Source organism: Canis lupus, chromosome 25 (genome assembly GCF_003254725.2).
Source record: "Canis lupus dingo isolate Sandy chromosome 25, ASM325472v2, whole genome shotgun sequence".
NCBI lineage: Eukaryota > Metazoa > Chordata > Mammalia > Carnivora > Canidae > Canis > Canis lupus.
This window is the reverse complement of record NC_064267.1, coordinates 29,229,164-29,248,242: the sequence shown is the minus strand read 5'-3', so window position 1 is coordinate 29,248,242 and position 19,079 is coordinate 29,229,164. Positions and strand designations below refer to the sequence as shown.

General features: G+C 44.5%; 1 protein-coding gene across 2 annotated transcripts in view; it reads right to left on the bottom strand.

The window, feature by feature from the left end:
• Window positions 1-19,079, bottom strand: part of ZNF395 (zinc finger protein 395) — a 46,632-nt gene that overhangs the window by 6,838 nt on the left and 20,715 nt on the right. For both annotated transcript variants that reach the window (XM_025462987.3, XM_025462988.3), the window contains exons 2-6: window positions 9,139-9,385; window positions 7,136-7,368; window positions 5,134-5,243; window positions 926-1,161; window positions 336-436 (exon numbers count right to left, since the gene is read on the bottom strand). In XM_025462987.3, coding sequence (XP_025318772.1) covers window positions 336-436; window positions 926-1,161; window positions 5,134-5,243; window positions 7,136-7,368; window positions 9,139-9,372 — 914 coding nt within the window. In that variant the 5' untranslated portion in view covers window positions 9,373-9,385. The remainder of the gene's footprint in view (window positions 1-335; window positions 437-925; window positions 1,162-5,133; window positions 5,244-7,135; window positions 7,369-9,138; window positions 9,386-19,079) is intronic.

Sequence of the window (19,079 nt, the reverse complement as noted above, 5' to 3'; positions counted from 1 at the left end):
CCCACAATGAGGTCTCACCAAATCACCCAATTTCTACACAGAATTAAAACATCTTGCTACAGTGAGGCAGGAAGACAAGTCCACAGATGGACAGGGCTCCCTTCCCATGAATAGCATCAACATTCACCATGAGAGGAGGGCCCTTCCTTCCCAGCAAAGATCTCTTTCCAACAGGCTATTTTGCCAAACACAGGGGCCAGGGATAGGCACCAGGTGGTCTTCTCAGCAAGTCATTTTCTTGGAGCCATTCTTGGCTGTAGGTCATGGGGAATTGGCACAGTGGAGGAACACCTGAGTGGGTCCCCACGTAAATGGGCCCTGGGCTCCATACCTACCCCAGGTGGAGGGCTTTGACATGTCGTTTGATGCCCACAATGGAGCGCAGAACTTTGCCACAGTTTGGCCACAGGCACTTGTACATGACCTTCACGGAGTTCTGGGGGAAAGGAAGAGAAGATCATGGGGATATGCCCCTCCCTCTCACCACTCCTCATCCTCACCCAGTGGGGACTTCAGCTGCCCTCAAACAGAACCCAACAAAAAGCTCTAAGGAAGGGATTCTCTGGGACCAGAGAAACTGATAGGCAGAGGCAGAAAGCCCAGACCCAGGAGATGGTCCTGCTGCTAGCAGCAGTGCTGGGTGCTGGGGATAAGACCCCACAGGAGGCCCTCGTGCATGGGCCCTATATGAGTGCAGTGAAGAAGGCAGGGATTGGGGCAGAGGTAAAAAGGAACCAGTGTGAAGGACGAGGAGTGTGCCCCTGGGGATATCATGAGGGAACACAGGAGCAAAGGAAAATGGAAATGGGATGGAGCCTGAGAACACTAAAGACCTAAGGACCCATGCCGCCACCACCACCCCACCCCACCCGCCCCTCTACAGCTGGGCCTCAAGCCGATGTCAGCGCCACACCATACCACGTACCTTTCTTTTGCGTGGAGCTGGTTCATCCAACAGGAAAGCATCTGGATCGGTCTCAAATCCATTATCAGTTTGGGGAGAACCAAAGGCATCCCCCAAATACTTGGGGCTGGCCTGAGGGTGGGGAGGCGAGGGAGTAGAAATGCCACTGCTCGCACTCCAGTGCCCGCTGGTGGTGCTGCTGCCACTGTCAGACACATCACCGCTTTCCTTCCACGGATCACAGGCGGCTCGGGAAGCTGCCCAGAGAGAGAAGACAGAGGCATTCACATGCTATCCCCAGGCAGGGCCCCTGGCACAGCTCTGTCTACATCAGATTCGTACCAGCAGCCCCAGTCAGAGGCCATGAAATTCTAGTTTGGAGTCTGGCTTCCTGAATCCAATTGCTGGCTCTGGCTCTGCCTGGCTTTGCCACTTCCTTGAGTGGGGGAGGACCCTAAAATCTTTCCTTTCTGAGCTTCCATGAAGTAGCCCGGCTCTGCACTAGTGGGCATTTCCTACCACAGCCATGTTGATAATCATTAACCCACAGACACACACTGCAACTTTCTTTTATAGATTATTAATAGAAGGATAACCTAATTAAAATGTATTTCTCACTTTATGTGTTTAAAAAAAAAAAAAAAACGGCAGGGGGAGAGTAGGGTGTCCGGTGTGGGGAGGGGCAAGACCTTCCTCTGCATCTAGACATAAGAGGGTCGGTGAGAACTTGCACAAACCAGCGTGCGAGGTCTCACTTGAGACCCTTTCTCCACAGCAAAGGCAGATGGAAAGGCCAACTGAAGGGTTCCTTGGTCAGGCTTTCTTGAAAAATGCCTTTCCATAATTTAAACCCAGGCAAGGACACCAAAACCTGCGTGTGAGAAACAATCCTACCAGCCCTTACAGCTACGGGAGGTGTAACATTTACCAGAGCTAACTACAGCCCGGGCGGCTCCTGCTTTTATCCACAAGTAACACGTCTGAAGAAGGAAAGAAACTCTGAGGGCAATTCAGACTGACCATGAGATGTCGGGGAGACCCTTCCACCTGCTACAGCCCTGAACTCACTGTCCTGCTCCCAGCTGTGTGTCTGGACAGGAAGAAGACTGCAGGGAGACAGGTGCATTCTTCAGTTTCTACACTGCCTTTCTTCAGGCTGCTTTTTTAGGTGCAACCCAGACCCTCCCTGCCTATGCCATAAATCCAGATTGATTTATGGGACAGGAGAATCTGAAATTCTGATACACGGAAATAGCAAGAGAAGGAGGCGGAAAAAGCCAGGGACAAGGTATGGCAGCCATGTCCCCTAAAGTCCCAACTGCCAACAAGGGCAGGTGCTCCACAGAGCTGCCCTACCCTGGATTCTGAGATCCGCTACCATGTCCCTTGTGGCCGGGATAAAAATCCAACGGTTTTTCTCTCATCCCGCTCCGGATTCCCAACTGCTTCTAGGCTCATCTAGACATCTGAAATAGACTCTCAGCATTACATGTTTCCAATGCAGGCTCTCCTCCATATGAAGAGAAAAAGAACAGGATGGAGGAATTCAAAAAGAATTCACCCAAAAAGAACAGGATGGAGGAATTCTTCCCTCCCCAAGTATCACTGTCAAGTCTCAAAGCTATGACTTCTTGAAAATCCAGAGTTTCAACATGTACACATAGGGCTTAAAACAGGGTAACCCTTCATGATGCCTGGGTGACTCTGTTGGTTAAGCATCTGACTCTTGATTTCAGCTCAGGTCATGATCTCAGGGTCCTGGGATCAAGCCTCGTGTTGGGCTCCATGCTTGATGAGGAGTCTGCTTGAGATTCTCTGTCTCTCCCTCTCCTCCCTCTCCCTCTATCCCCCCCACCCCCAAGCTTGCTCTCTTTCTCTCTCTCTAAAATAAATAAATCTGAAAAAAAAAAAAAAAAACAGGATAGCCCTTCAGGGAAGAACTCAGGAGCCACCAACAGGCCAGTAGGTCCAGGGCCCACACATCTACTTAGGACACCTATTAGGGAAATAAGGGCCAGGGAACAGAATGCTACGTTTAGTGTGATCAAGACTCTAGAGAGGGGATCCCTGGGTGGCGCAGCGGTTTGGCGCCTGCCTTTGGCCCAGGGCGCGATCCTGGAGACCCGGGATCGAATCCCACATCGGGCTCCCGGTGCATGGAGCCTGCTTCTCCCTCTGCCTGTGTCTCTGCCTCTCTCTCTCTCTCTCTGTATGACTATCATAAATAAATTTTAAAAAAATTTAAAAAAAAACATTAAAAAAAGACTCTAGAGAAAAAAGGTAGGTCAAACAGTAGGCCAACCCTACAATACAGCAGCCTTCCACGGAGGAACCATTCAAATGGTTCAAATGTCAAAACTGGCAAATTGACATACAAAGGAAGAAAAACAGAAAACGAAATAACAAATGTTAAATCATAAATTAATCTATAAATTATAAGATAAACATAAATGACTCTACCTTAGGTTATGAGATTTTTTTTTAAGATTTTATTTATTCATGAGACACACAGAGAGGCAGAGACATAGACAGAGGGAGAAGCAGGCTCCCTGTAGGGAGCCTGATGCAGGACTTGATCCCAGGACCCTGGGATCATAATCTGAGCCAAAGGCAGATGCACAACCACTGAGCCACCCTGGTGCCCGATCATTAGATCTTCTAGGGTAAGGTTAATAGATATTCTATACCATGAAAACAAAGTGTTTCTCTGCATAACTATGAGAGTTTACACTGAATTTCTAAGAAATATTTATAATTTCCTCTGTTCACACACACACACACACACAGACACCCATCCTAACAATACAGAGAATAAAGAAAATAGGTGGCTTCTGTGCAAATATACCCACAAGTACAGCAAAGCATAGAGCTCACCTTGCAGAATACTTCAATATAATCAGCTGCCAAGAAAGACTTATTTTTCCACTGACTTTGACCATAGATTAGAAATACATTGTAATGAAAAAAGAATCTTTAATAGACAATGAAAAATGTTTGTCAAACAGGGACCTAAGATGTCAGGTTCAGGCATAGTATCAGTCAGGTGTGCATATGTTGGTGTCAGGGTGTGTGTGAACACGTATTGATGTACTAAACATACACATATAACCTGATGGGAACGGAGTCAGTGATTTGTTTCCCTTTATGACACATTCCTGATCTTCCTCCTGTTGACAAACCTCCCAGATCTCCTAAACCTGCAGAATTTCTTAAAAATGTAAGATTGATTCTTTTCCTCCCCGTTTTGCTTGTGCGGCTCCCAAGAGCTAACAGAGCAGGCCAGCGGTGCTGAGCTCCACGACTAGGTGCCATCTGACTGCCATGACTCGCACTAGCAGCCTCAGCCTTGATGACAGGCTCTGGGTGAAGAAAGTAAGCTTGCCTCACTGCTCCTTCAGATTTACCTTCCATCTAGGGAAATTCCTTATGACGGATACTTGTAAAGGCCACTTTCCTCCTGGCATGTGTTCTGAGCTAACTCATATTTTCCTATCAGCTTTTAAGTAGCTTGCAATTCAGTTAGATGTCACCAATGAAAAAAAGTTATTCCCTGGGAGTAAGTTAGGCCAGTTTTACAGTGAATTTCGAAAAGAACTTCAGGTTCACTACCAGTCTCGTCAAACTACTAGCATCCAGCAACCCTTCTTCCTCCCATATTAATGATAATGTGTTTAGGGGTCGCACCAGAAGGATTTTCTTTTAATCAAGAAATTGGCCATGAAGTCCTTTACTCTTGCTTTGCATTAAGCAGTTCAATTTGTTAGACTTCAGCTCATGTATTCCAGGTCCTTGGCCTGTAGGCCTGCTCTGATTTACAAGGCTGAAGTAGGCACTTGGATCGGGGGCGTGAATCTTCTGAGGCCACCAGGGGACCATTTGGTAAGCTTCCCCTTCGTGAACTAAAATATTGCTCGACTGGCCCTGTTCAGGCCCCCACCAAAGTGCCTCGCTCACTTACTCCCATAGAAGAACTTACTCGAGTGGCCAGTGTGGCTGAGCCTCGTGCTCAATCATCTTCACAAGGCACCCGGAAACTCCTCCCCAGCTGAGGAAGCTGAAGAAAAAGAATGGAAGCATCTAACTCAATGTCACTCAGCCAGTCTAAGGAGCCAGTGGGGAAGAGACTCCAGAAATCCTCCTACTGGCCCACAACGGGCTGGTCAAAGCAGAGGCAGTCAGTGGCGGGCCTGCACCACACCCAGAAGCCGCCAGGGGGCCCCCTTCCTCACCAGAGAAGTTGGCCTCGGCCCCAGGAGGGCTCTGCACGACAGGGCTGCAGGACAGGGATGTCAGGACCATGGCCGCCATCATCTCATCCATTTCCACTGCGTCCGACTTCCTGAATTCAAGTGGGTGAGTGCCAAAGGTTACTTCCTGACAGCGGGGCGCGTGATCAGCTCACACTTTTGGACTGTCCCCTCCGTGCCCCCACTCCAATCAGCCAGTGTGTGCGTTAAATAAAGCATGAAGGCCTCTCCTCATTCTTGATGAAAAATACCCACTCTGAATGGCATTCCTACTATCAGTCAACCCCAGTGCAAGCAGGTGGGTCCCCATGCCACTGCTGACACCTAGAGGCAGCTCCGTCCCCCGCTAAATTCACGTTGGCCCTCTAACTGCAGCTTAAAGTGGAGGATTTTATTTGGGGGCAAAGGAAGATGAGTGAAAGTCATAAAATCAACCATGAGCAAATAGATGCCTGCTGGGATTCGAAAGCACTAAAATTACCTTCCTTCCCCCCACTCTTCTATTAAACTGAAGAGGAACCAATTACACTAACCAGTTCCTTTCCCCTCCCCTGAGAAAAATGATGAGGTATTCTGATAGCTTCTGAACCTAGTACACAAGCCAATGAGCAAGTAAACCAGAAACACTAAAATAAATCTCCTGGTACAAATCTCAATGCTTCAGACAGCAGAGTTCTATAGTATTTTACATGTAACTTCTTTAAAAATCCACATAAAGTTACATTATGTGGAAGTAAACTTGGAGCTGTAAGCTATGGCTAAAGTATGAAAAGTTATTCTGAAATAAATTTCCAGGTGGCTCATCTATTTCAAAGGATTGTATTAATTCATTCTTTACTATTTAGACACTGAAATATGCAACAGGGTCTGAAAGTAACTAAATCGAGTATCATACTAAACAAATGTGCATCCTCTTTTTGTCTGATCTTTTGAATATTTATTTCCATAGGACAGTAAAATAATTTATTTGCCAGCATTCCACTGAATTCACAATCAAATATTATTGCTCTGGTCTGGTGTAAAGACATTAGATATCCTGTAACAGTAGTACCCAGAGGCAAGCACAGCAGAAGATGTGAAAATGAGACCTAAGTGCTTACACATCCTATATGTAAGGCAGTCTTCACTGGCAGATTTCCCTTCTTAATCTTAAAATATAAAAAAAAAAATCTTAAAATATCAATGTATAACAGAGTACATAATACAGAAATTAGGAGATTATATATGTATATTCTAGGGCAAAATTTGTATCATAAAATTCTAAAGCAAAATATACATTCTTCACTCATCAATGGTGTTGAGTATCTAAGCGAGGGGTCAGCAATCTGTGGGCCAACATGCTCTGCTGCCTGTTTTTTTTTGTTTTTTTTGTTGTTGTTTTTGCTGCCTGTTTTTATATGACTCATAAGGGAAGATTTTTATATGGCATTAAAAACCAAAAGAATTATCTCTTGATATGTGACACATGAAAATCATATAACATTACAATCTGAGTGTCTGTAAGTAATGTTTTATTGGAGCACAACCATGCCCTGTGTTTCTGTATTGTCTGTGGCTCCTCTGACACTGCCACAGCAGAGCTGAGTAGCCAGGATGAAGACTATTTGGCTCCCAAACCTATGTGATTTACTTTCTGGCCCACTCAGAACAAGTTTGCAGACTCCTGATCTAAGCTATTTTTTCCTGCCTCTCATCATGAAAAACTACTCGTTTTAATTTAAGGATGAAGGGGGGAAATAGCCCTTAGCCACACCAAAGATATGCCACCCATAACAGAGCTACAGAGAAGAAAAGATGGTATTCTGAGGTGTTTCTGAGGTGTTTTTTTTTTTTAAAGGACGCTCCCTCTCTGTATCCCATTTGTCCAAGATCTTGACAACTAGACACCTAGGACTTTCACATTCCTTCCCTATCACAAGACATCCCATAACCCCACACCTCACCACCCATATGACTTTCAGAGCCCAGGTGCTCCCACACAAACCTCTTTGGGACATCAATGTTCCTAGAGACAGGCCTATAGGCTGGTGTCTGGGTTCCCTGTTCCAGAGGTGGTGCCTGAGGGATGGGACCCTGTAGCTCTGCCAGCCACACCTCCTCCGCTTTACAGCAGATTTGTAACTTCTGATCCAAAAGCCAGACCATCACTTTATCCTCTGCCCAACGATGCTGCTCCACCAGTCCTGTGCACTCTTGACCTCCATACCACACATAAACCTGAGGGGGTAAAAAAGAGCAATCGGTGGTCAGTACTTAGTAGTTCTTATGCCATAGGCCCCCTGTTCTGAGAGCCAGGATCCACCTACCACAAACTGCTTCTCTAATTTTTAATTCAAATACATGTTCTCAGGTACCTGATTCCCACCTGAGTACCCAAATTATCCACAGTAGATCAGTTCTTCCCAAAACAGATCCTTATAAACTCTCTGAAGCAAATATGCCAGTTTCTGGACCTTCTGATTTTGGAATCTATATACCATTAAAGTTAAGTTGTTATCATCTTGAAATAGACTGTTACAAACATAAGATGTTTTTTTTTCTGTAAGCTTCACAGTAACCCAGAAAGAAAAACACTCTAATAGATACACAAAAGAGAGGATCCCTGGGTAGCTCAGCGGTTTAGCGCCTGCCTTTGGCCCAGGGCACGATCCTGGAGTCCCGGGATCAAGTCCCACGTCGGGCTCCCGGTATGGAGCCTGCTTCTCCCTCTGCCTGTGTCTCTGCCTCCCTCTCTCTCTCTCTCTCTCTCTCTATCATGAATAAATAAATAAGATCTCTTTAAAAAAAAAAAAACCTTAAGAAAAGTAATAATAATAGATACACAAAAGATAAAGAGAAAGGAATCAAAGCATATAACTACAAAAAAATTAACAACTCACAAGGGAAGACAGCAAGAGGGGAAGAAAAGAACTGTAAGTCAGAAAACAATTAACAAAAGAAGAAGTCCTTACCTATCAATAATTACTTTAAATGTAAATGGATTAAATTCTCTACCAAATGAATTTGGAATCTGTATCCATTCTCTTGATGTCTTGCTTTGTCTTGCCTTTGAAGTCCTATATATCTACTGTCTATATATATTCCCAACTATACCTGGAACTGATCAGCCCTGCATTTTTCCCTTCAGGGAATTCTAAGTCTACCTGGGGACAAGATAGTGGCAATGGAGAGGTAGACCTCTCTCAAGGGGTGCCTAGCAGTTGGCAGGTCACCTTACATTATGGGAAGAGAGGCCTGGACAACACAGGCCTCAGCAGGAGACAAAAGGTAGAGTCTCTATTTATGGGCCCTCAAGAAGGCAATGCACTTGGACCTAGTGGTTATATCAGGTACAGATGATGACTGGGCTCTGCCACAAGGGGAGGGAACACTAAAAAAGGAAATCCAAATGTCACTCTGACTAAACCAACACCTTTGCATTTTGAAAATGTCTAAAGGCAAAAGGCACCTGGGTGGCTCAGTAGTTGAGTGTCTGCCTTTGGCTCAAGTCATGATCCCAGGGTCCTGCAATTGAGTCCCACAATGGGCTCCCCAAAGGGAGCCTGCTTCTCCCTCTGCCTGTGCCTCTGCCTCTCTCTGTGTCTCTCATGAATAAATAAATAAAAGTTTTAAAAAAGAAAGCGTCTAAAGGCAATTCAAAGGTGCAATATTATCTCTTACAAGCCTAAGAGTCTTGTTTTGTCAAGTTGGAAACTGAGGCAGATGGAGAAACTGAGCTCTTGCCGTGCTCTGAACTGAGGCTTTGAGTAGGCCTAAGTCCAGAATAACAGAGGCCTGACAGCGCTGTCATGGAGGAGCCCTGGGTCTGCTAATGATGGCTCATTCTCTAGGGAAGCCTGCTGCCCAAGGGCCCACAGGGCTACAAGTAAAAGGTCTATGTACAAACTGGTACCCAGAGAGTTTCTGGCCGGGCACTCAGGGTGCTGCTGGCCTGCCAGCCCCAAGTCAGGGGAGATCAGACACCTGTCTACCAGGGGATCAACCTACCTTCTGCCCAGGCTGAAAGATCACTTGCTGGAGGCCTGAGGTACCAGGAGCCTTGAGGATTTCCTTGGGCTGCTCCTGGCAGGAAATGTCCTTAGAGGCGAGGAAGGACTGGGGAGCCGCCCCTTCCAGCAGCTCAGTCTGAGGCTCTGAGGGTGGGGCAGCCCCGGGGGGCCCCAACACCCGGGCTCCCAGGAGGGACCGCTTGCCAAGGCGCCGGGACAGCACACTGGCCATGCTGCTGCCTTTCCTGAGGAGGCAAAGGGGACAGGGAGTCCTTTATCCATTATCTGGAGGAATTTGGAAGCCTTTAGTACAACGCCCTACATGCAGCAGGAGTCTGTAAGTATCCGTTAAAGTAGGTGAAACATTTTAAAGTAACTTCTACAGTTTATTTTCCTTTTACAAAAGTAACACCCATCCCCAGTAGGATACTTAGAAAATACTGATAAGCACAAAGAAAAAAACGAATCACTCAAGATGCTGCCTCCCAGAGGTACCCAATACCTACATAACATTCCATGCTTTCTTCAATATATATGTTGATATACTTCTATCTCTACAGAAATGGGATCATGGTTAGGTAAACTGAATTCTCACTTAATAGCCTCTATAGGTTTTACTAGAACACTAAATGTTATTCAATAAAAACAGTTTTAGGGACACCTGGGTGGCTCAGTGGTTTGGCACCTGCCTTCGTCCCAGGATCAAGTCCCGCATCGGGCTCCCAGCATGGAGCCTGCTTCTCCCTCTGCCTATGTCTCTGCCTCTCTCTCTCTCTCTCCCTGTGTGTGTGTGTGTGTCTCTCATGAATTAATAAAATCTTTTTTAAAAAATAAATAATAAAAAATAAATAAGTAAACACTTTTAGAAACCACACGGTATTTTCTTAGGCAGATGCATTATTGCTAACTTAACAAGTCCTTTATTATTGTACCTGAGGGTTCTATCCCGCATGATGCTGTTTAATCTGCTCTGCCTGCAGGGAGCATCCTCTGAGCTCACACACATACCAAGGATGCTTCCTTAGGTCAACTTCCCATACAGGACATCACTAAGTCAGAGTGTGAGGACGTTTGTCAGAGACTTGCACATTCTCTGGCTTAGCTGGATTCAGTTGCAAAGAGCCACAGAAATGAGTAGCTAACTCTCCTCTCCTCATTCTACACTTGAAGAAATTAATGCTGAGAGCTTAAGTGACTTGTTTGCAGCAATAAACCTGGTAGGTGCCAGGCCCTGAAGGAGATCTGGTTTCCCAAGTCCAAATCCAGGTCCCCTCCATGAATCAGAGTGGCCAATACGCTCTCTCCAATAGCACCTGGTGTCAGGCTACTAACACATAAAGGGTGACCATAGGACCATAGGACCACAGCCCTGAAAAGGACCAAGGAAGACTATTCCAGGCCTTGGCACATTCATCCCGTGATGAACACTAGCTGCTGTGAAAAATGGCACATGCCATCTCAGGATACTCTGGGGGCATCCCTGTACCCCCATTTATCATACTGCAGAAAGCAGAGAACTGGGGAGCACCTGCCTTCCACATCGTAGGGAAGAGGAAGCTAGGGAGGATGTTGGAACTAGAAACTTTGCTCTGATGTTTCCCTACATCAGACATCATGTCAAAATCCTCCTGAGAGGAGGGGTTCTGACCACCGTGGCACTCGGTGAGCCCCAGGGCTGTGTGGGGCCCTCAGGAGTTCTTTGGACCACTCCTTGACCTTCATGCACCTACGTCATTCCAGAAAACAAGAACTCTATTTTCCAGATACCTCGGTGATCTGAACCAGTTGGCTCTTGGGAAATCCTTCCCTTGACCTACAGCCTCCCTGCTAAAGGAGATGCAGGGAAAACACAGATGTACCCTCAGGCCAAAAGGGCAGTACCCACTCAGTCTGTTTCCTCATCTACAAATCACACCAACACTCCCCTTACCAATATCTTGAAGGAGCAAATGAAAACATTCCTGTAGCAGCTCTTCCCAACCTGCTAAGCATGACAGAAATACAAAGTAGCATTATCATAATGAAGTCCACTCTGCTTCCAGATTCAGAGAAATGAACATTCTGCACACAGATTTCTACAATAATTCTGTAATAGACTTAACTCTCATATTCTTAAAAAAGATGAATGGTCCTTTCTTTTCCCATTAGGTAATAAGTTCTAACCCCCAGGTCATTTGGACAGCTCACCTCCAAACACCTCTCATACATACATAGACATTACATTCATACCTAATGCTTGAGAGCATTTCCTATGTGCTAGACCCTATTCTAAATGCTGTCATGGCATTCTCTTTTTTTCCACAGGTACCATTAGCATCCTCCTTGCTCCGCTCTCAAAAGATAAACACGAAGGCTCAGAGAGATTGAGACTCAACTGAGGTCAAAGCTGGTGAAAGGCCAAGTCAGGGATCCCAAGACCTGCTGGCTTCAAAGTCTGTATTTCTTAAGAGTACACCATGCACCATGCTCCCCATCCTCTTTCCAAATATGCATTGCCTAGGACCCATGACCTGCAGCCTCTACTTCCCCATTCCTCACCTGCTTTGATTCCAAACCTCCATCTCCAGCACCTATGTCATGAACTGGCTTCATGAGGTACTGTCCAATTCCAAAAGGGTAAGCTTTGTGCTTACAACTCCCAACCACACCCTCCTCCTTGGTTTCCCCAGCCTAATAGCTGTCCTTTTCTCCAACTCCTGAGAACTGACTTCCATTGGTCACCTAACAACATGACAGACCCTTATATTCCCTTTGCTCTTGCACAGGGCTCAAGGGGCAGGTGCCTACCAGGGGGTTCTCAGGGCTGTGTCCCCTGAAAGAAGAGGAGGAATCAGACCCAGCACTTTACAAACTCAGGTTGCCGTCTTTCTCTACAGCACTCATGATTCTTCAGCCATCCTGGAGTTCATTTCCTCTGGGTCCTCTAGCACATTCCTAACCTCTACTGTTCCAGGTCCTCTGTTCCCTCCTACTCATTTATTCAGTTAATATTTAGTTGAGGAATTGATATGTGCAAAGCACATTCCCCAGGGCTGTGGTAAATATAAACTACAAGGATTTTCATGGACCTCTATACCAATGCTATTGCTACACCTGAAATGCCCCATCAGGCTCACTCCACCCCTGACTATTAGGCTTGGCATTGCTAGAGACTGTTTCATTGACATTTCTCCTCCCTCTCATCTCTTTTCCCCTGGCCACACTCACACCAGAAGAAAACTATCACCACAGCAAAGAATTCAGGCTTGCTTTGAACCATTCCAAAACCTCCTCTACTTTTTACCCTTGTCTCAAAGTGCCTTGGGGCTTTGTCTAGTCCCATGCTATTTCCACATCTCTCAATCCTGGCCTCTTTCCAACCATTCCAGCAAATTATGCTAAGCAAACATTTCTACGGTAGCAAAACATGAATGGAAAAAATTAGTTTAAAAGATAATAATAAAGTTGCAAATACTGAGGGGCGGGCACCTGGGGGGCTCGGTCAGTTGAACAACCGACTCTTGGTTTTGGCTCTGGTCGTGAGCTCAGGGTCGTGGGATGGAGCACAGAATCTGCTTCAGATTCTCTCTTTCCCTCTGCCCCTCCCCCAACTCATGCTCCAAATAAATAAGTAAGTAAAATCTTTACAGTTGCAAATATTGAGAAAAAGTGCTAGGCTTGTTTTTAGAAATGCTTTTTACTCCAAGCTTCAGATAGCATGGTATCAGAATCAGATGGAATCAGATAGCATGGTATGCTCACCGTGATTTCCCTAGAAAGCAAAGAACAGATAAGAAAAGGTCAGAGCCACAGCATCCTATGGAGTTCCTGTTTAGCTGTCTGGTGACTTTACATTCAGTAACACTATTAGGAAGCTTAACACTAAAAAGGAAGAAACATGTAAGCAGTAAATTCTTCACCACTACAAAAAAAAAAAGTATATCGAAGCTAACTGAGTTTTAGAAACTCAGTCACCTACCTTCATCCTTGAAGCCTCCAGCCTGAAACAAGAACCTCTCTAGAGGGTCAGGTTAATTTCAATGGGTTCCTAAGAGCTAGAGGCGAAGCCGCAGTGCCACTTGCAGACATCAGATGGCAGCACCCATCCAGGGGGAGGGGTGAAAAACCCAACCCTTTCCTTGACCAAAACACACACACACACACACACACACACACTGGCCACCCCCACTTTCCACAGCAGGAAGTCTGAGGTTTCTACCACTGAAATGAAGAAAGGATAGTATTTCCAAAATTCCTGGGCTTCCAGTCTTCAGATGGGGCCTGAAATATTTGGCTAACAGACTCTGATGATGTTTTTGTGAGCCTTTTTCTTTTTAAACTTAAAGAATAAACTTTTCCCTTGGTTTGTGAATCCCACGCCTTCCAAAGCCTGCAAAGTTGGTGTCCACTCCCAGCTCGTCCCCATGTGCATCTGCTTTCATTCTCTGGCCTTCCTCCTTTAACTGGCCCAATTCCACTGAAATGCATTTTATTATTTGATTTATTTATAGGATGCCCACATTTTAATTTTTAAAAGCAGAAGAGAAACAAGAAAGGGAAACGGCCTTTATTAAGTAGCAAACAGGCACTAGCTTTCACACACTGTACTTAGTTAAATCCTCAGAAATGACTTGAGATCAAAACTCTTCTATTTCTGATGAGGAAACTGAGCCCCGGTAAGGCTAGCTTACAGAGGCTACACAAATAGGAACCAGTGCTCAGGGTGGGGGGTTTCTAGTAGGTGTGCAATCTCTCAAAATATAACAGTTAAGCTGCTTTTTATCTACATGGTATTTTTTTTCCTATATGAATGAACCCCAATAGAAAAAAACTAGCTCCCAATCCTACAAGTCTCTCTTTTCCATTTCCTAGTGCACTTTCTTTCTTTGAAAATTGTTTCACCACTTGGCCTCCTACCTACAAAATAAAGGTCAATGCTTTAGTGTGACCCTGTTAAACAGTCGAAGGCACTGTTAATCATTTAGTGGTTCGGGAAGACCTTTACACACATACTGCCCTCTCGGAGGGCACAGAGATAACATGACAGTCCCAAAAGTTAAGGAAAATTTTAGCCAAGTTTATACTAGGGATTGAGAGCATGGAAGTGAAGAATACAAATCGAGGCTAAATATAGACTGGGCAGCATGGCCAGCAGCGAATCAATGCCTCTCTTGTGTTCATCAGTATACTCATTATTTTATGGGCATGGCTTTATGCACAACATAAACCACAGAGGCCTTCGGGGATCCAGAAATGAACGGTAGTGCCTCCAGAGGTCCATCATACAGGTGGGTGAAGGAGCCAGGGTAACTCTGGACCTAGAATGACTCGCCAGGATCACCCGTTACATTACACGAGGGGTAGGGGGTCTCACACGAGGGGTAGGGGATCCCACCCTCCCTCCTACGTTGCTTCTATTAATCTAACTATAGCCTCCTTCAAACCCTTCTTTCCTCATCTCTACTTCTATTCATTCCCTGTTTGGTTTCTTTCTCAGGAGCTATCAGTGATGCATATAAACAGCCCTGCCCTATTATCTATAGGGTTCTAGTGAAGCAAAAAGAAATCAAGGAACCTCTATTTCAGGGTAACAATAACAGTGTTTCAGCCTGTAACCCAATCCCACTTTATGAAGTTACTTACAGAATTCCTTGATTGAAGCATAAACGTATGCTAAAAAAGCCTTCCCAGCAGACGGACAGTTTTAAGGGGATCCTGAGCCTTCTTGTGTTTCTCACTCTTGCTGTTGTCACTAATAGGTAGGGTAGCTGCCCTTGTATTTTGGTCAAACGTCCGAAAGGGGTTAACCTCAGCAAATATAGTCTGATGTACTTACTAATAGCCCTTAATGAGGACATCTGCCATCAGTTAAATAACTGGAACAGATAGAATAGGAAAACAAATTCTTTCTGTGGTTCTGAGTTGCAAATTGGTATTTGACATGTGACTGTTGCTGGACAACCACCTGTCTCAGCACACGTACGTGTGTGTGCACATGCTCACGCACAATGGCTGCTCTCTCCTACCACCCAAGGACACTGCAGCAAGCCATGACATCACCTAGTGGCACTTCCAGGATGCAGGTCATAAGTCAATGTGATTCAACACACAACCAATGGGGTTTCTTGGTGGGTAGGGGGGTGCTGTTGTTGTTGAAGGAGAGTGGAGTTTGGAATAAGACTGCCATTTGCTAAATCCTGGGTGCCTGCTACCTCTCTAATAAAGAATTATGGATCATGGCAAGGGACATCAACCCTCTACCAAGAGTTTCAGGTCCTCTACTAAACCTCAGTTTTCTATTTTATGACCTCCACCAGCTGACTACTGCACAGAATGACAGTTTGAGTTTTTAATTCTTTGGCTAATATTTTGCATAGTATTCTTAATCTCTTATCAGAAAGCTAATATTTTTTCTTTTAAATCTATAAAGTTTTAACTTAAAAATGTCCTTCAGGGTGATTTTCTAAGCTCATCCAAAGGCCAAAACACTGTAGCAAACCATATCTACTATTTTACAGCAAAACCCATTGGGGTATAGGATTCCCAAACAATTCATTTTCCAGCAATGTTTAGCCAGGGATAATCTCTGTTGAGAGATTCCATGTGCATTTACAGCATGCTTATGATTATATGCAAATATGCCTGTGGTCCTCTTAGTTCGCAGGTCACCATTTGAACCTTGGCAAAAGCAAGTGGCCATACCCATATGTTATCACCACCCAAATGCTACCTGGCAGTGCTCAAGCTTTATTTTTTTCTAAGATACCTGCTCCAAAAAAAGTTAAAAAATATTCACTTCACTGGGCATACATTGACCTTTCTTCCCAGAAGACTCTGTCCAGCCTGGCTTTTGATAGAAACCCTTCCAAGAGTGGCCAAGGGCCTAAGCTAAAACTTTCAGACCCCTCCAGTCATTTATCAGGCCCTATTATGCCATCTCAAAATGTATGGTGTGCATTTTAGATTTTCACAGTACAAGCTGAAGATCTACAGCACTGAGCAGATTAGTGATTGATTTGATACCAACATTTCTAAGTCAGCTGTTCGAAAAATGACTATTTGGATTCTCAGGGCATTGTAATTATCATCCTTTTCTGTAGGTTTTTAGAAGCTGGACTACACTGCATCAGTGTATAATGGTTTAGACTACCAGCAAAATTTAAATTGCAGACGATCAAGATTGACAGGGACCTTAAGGGGTGCCCATCTCCCATCCAGGGCTGGCATCCTCTCCACAGCATCCCCTATAAGTGAGTACCCAGCCTTCCCATTATTGTGAGTAATAGATGTAATAGAATAATGGAAGGAAAAAAATAAAGGTCCCAAATAGCAGTCCTATTTTCATATTCCAGCAGATGGGCCATAGAAATAGGTCATCTGATCTGGTTACACTGAATTTTCTCCAGCAAATAAAAAATGACCCTGGTCAACAAACACTTTTGTGGGTCTGATGGCACAGCCATCATTCAGTCAAGTAAAAGAGATCATTCTGTTTGTGCTGCCAGCAGGGAAGGAAAGCTGTTTTCACAGTTCTGCCCAGGAACAAGTGCACTTCCCCTTCCTTCACACCTAGCTCCTCAGTTGCTTTCAAAACCACCGCGGTGCCCTTTGTTCATTGCTCTATCCTGCATACACCACTCTGTATTAAACAAGACAATTCTGAGGCTAGTGCTTGGCACATGGGTAGGCTCAGTAATCTATAACTATTTCTACTAGTGCCAGTAGGACTGCACCTCCTTAGACTGTAAGCCCTTTGAGCACAGACCAAATCTTGTTCATCCCATCAGATTGATGATTTTTCTTTTAGATGTAGGATTTTAAATGGATGATATTCTTATGGGTGAGGAGAGCCCCAGATTCCAGAGATAATGTGTTATAAGAAATAATATAAAAAAAGAAATAATATCTGCTGCTTGCCCTAAAATGAAGATAGGTTATCAAAAGCAAAGGTAGAGTTTTAGTGTTTAAACTCAGTTCTAAGACTGTAGTGTTTTCTTGAAAACAGGCAGAGAATTCTATAAAAGGCAGCAGGCATAAGTAAAAACATGCTTGCAAATGTGCTGTGTGAGGTAGAGAGTTTATGTAGCACTGTTTTTGCACATGCACGGGGGAAGGGAGAGCACGCACACACATGTGTACGTGTGTGTGTGTGCACTGTGGTTAAACCTGATCTGCACTGTGCTAAAACTATGTGAGCGTTCCAGAAGGAGGTGGGGAGATGAGTGATTGCTGACTCGGCATTTCACCCAGAGCCCAGTGGGAGGGAGGAAACCTAGAGCTGAGGATCTCCTGGAGAACGAGCCCAGAGAACTAACAGTTCTCTCCAGCAGTTTTTAAGGTAAGCATACAAGAGGCCTGCTCATTAACTCAAACCACCGAGGGCTGTTTGAATGGCACTTGGGTTTACACTCACCATAATACACACATCTGGGGACTTCCTTTTCCTCACAATCTCCTAGCAACTCAAGAAAATAGAAAATATGGAGGGACAACATAATCCCCATTTCACAACTCAGAAAACTGAGGTTCCTCAAGGTCATTTATTGGTCCACGCTAACAAGCTGTGGCATTTTCAGATTTCCTGGATCCTCTCTGGTCTCATTCTGTCTTCTCCACAAGTGGAGACCTAGCAGCAGCAGGACAGGGGCTCAGGATGGAGAGCTCTGGAGTTCACAGCCCCCTCCTTCCCACCACCTTGTCTGATCCTCAGAGGACTGTGAGGAAGAAAGTGTGAGTTTCATTGTGAAAAAGGGATCTATTAGAAGCACTCACAGTAACAAAAAGCACAAAGCTAGCAACAAAAGAACCACCCCCAAAAATAGAAAACATGGAGGTGAGAATTTAAAAAGCCTAACAATCCATTAGCATAAGGCCCTGAGTACCGCACGTGCCAGAAAGAGAAGTCTGTACAGTAATGATGCCCAAGGTGGCAATCCCAAGACCAAAAAAAAAAAAAAAAAAAAAAAAAGTCTCTCTGATGTTCACCCTTAGGAAGGCAGAAAAATGTACTCTCTATATATTTTTTTTCATTAAGTGGTTAAAGTAGAAACAATTTGGAATTCAACAGCTATTTGAATGAATAATCAATCACATTCCCTAAAGACAACCTACAGAATAGTGAAAAATATATTTGCAAACCATGTATCTGATAAGGCCTTAATATCCAAAACATATAAAGAACTCATACAACTCAATTGCAAACAAGCAAAATCCTCAAATTACCCAATTAAAAATGAGCAAAGGATCCGAATAGACATTTCTCCAAAGAAGATATAAGAAGAGGCCAATGGGTACATGGAGGGATGCTCAATGTCACTCATCATCAGGGAAATGCAGAGCTAAAGCACGAGGAGATCACCTCACATCTGTCAGAAGAGCCATCATCAAAAAGACGAGAGGACAAATGCTGATAAAGATGGAGAGCAAAGGGAGCCCTCATCCTCTGTTGGTGGGAATGTAAGCTGGTGCAGCCGCTGTAGAAAACAGTATGGAGAATCCTCAAAAATTAAAAACAGAACTACCTTATGATCCAGGAATTCCACTTCTAGGATCTTAGTCAAAAGTAAAGAAAACATGAACTCAAATAGATATCTCCATCCTCATGATCACAGCAACATTTATAATAGCTAAGACGTGGAAATAACCAAAGTGTCCATGGGTGAGTGAATAAAGATGATGTATGTATATACTGTGGAATATTATTCAGTCGTGAAACATGAGGAAATCCCACCATTTACAACGACATGGATAGGCCCTGAAGGCATTTTGCTAAGTGAAATAAGTCAGACAAAGACAAATACTGTACGATCTCACTTACATGTGGACTCTAAAAAAACAAAAGCAAAACAAACAAGTAAACAAAAACTCATAGAAAAAGAGATCAGACCTGTGGTTAGCAGAGGCAGGGGGATGGCAGAGCAGGGAATCAAAGGAAGGTGGCCAAAAGACACAAACTTCCAG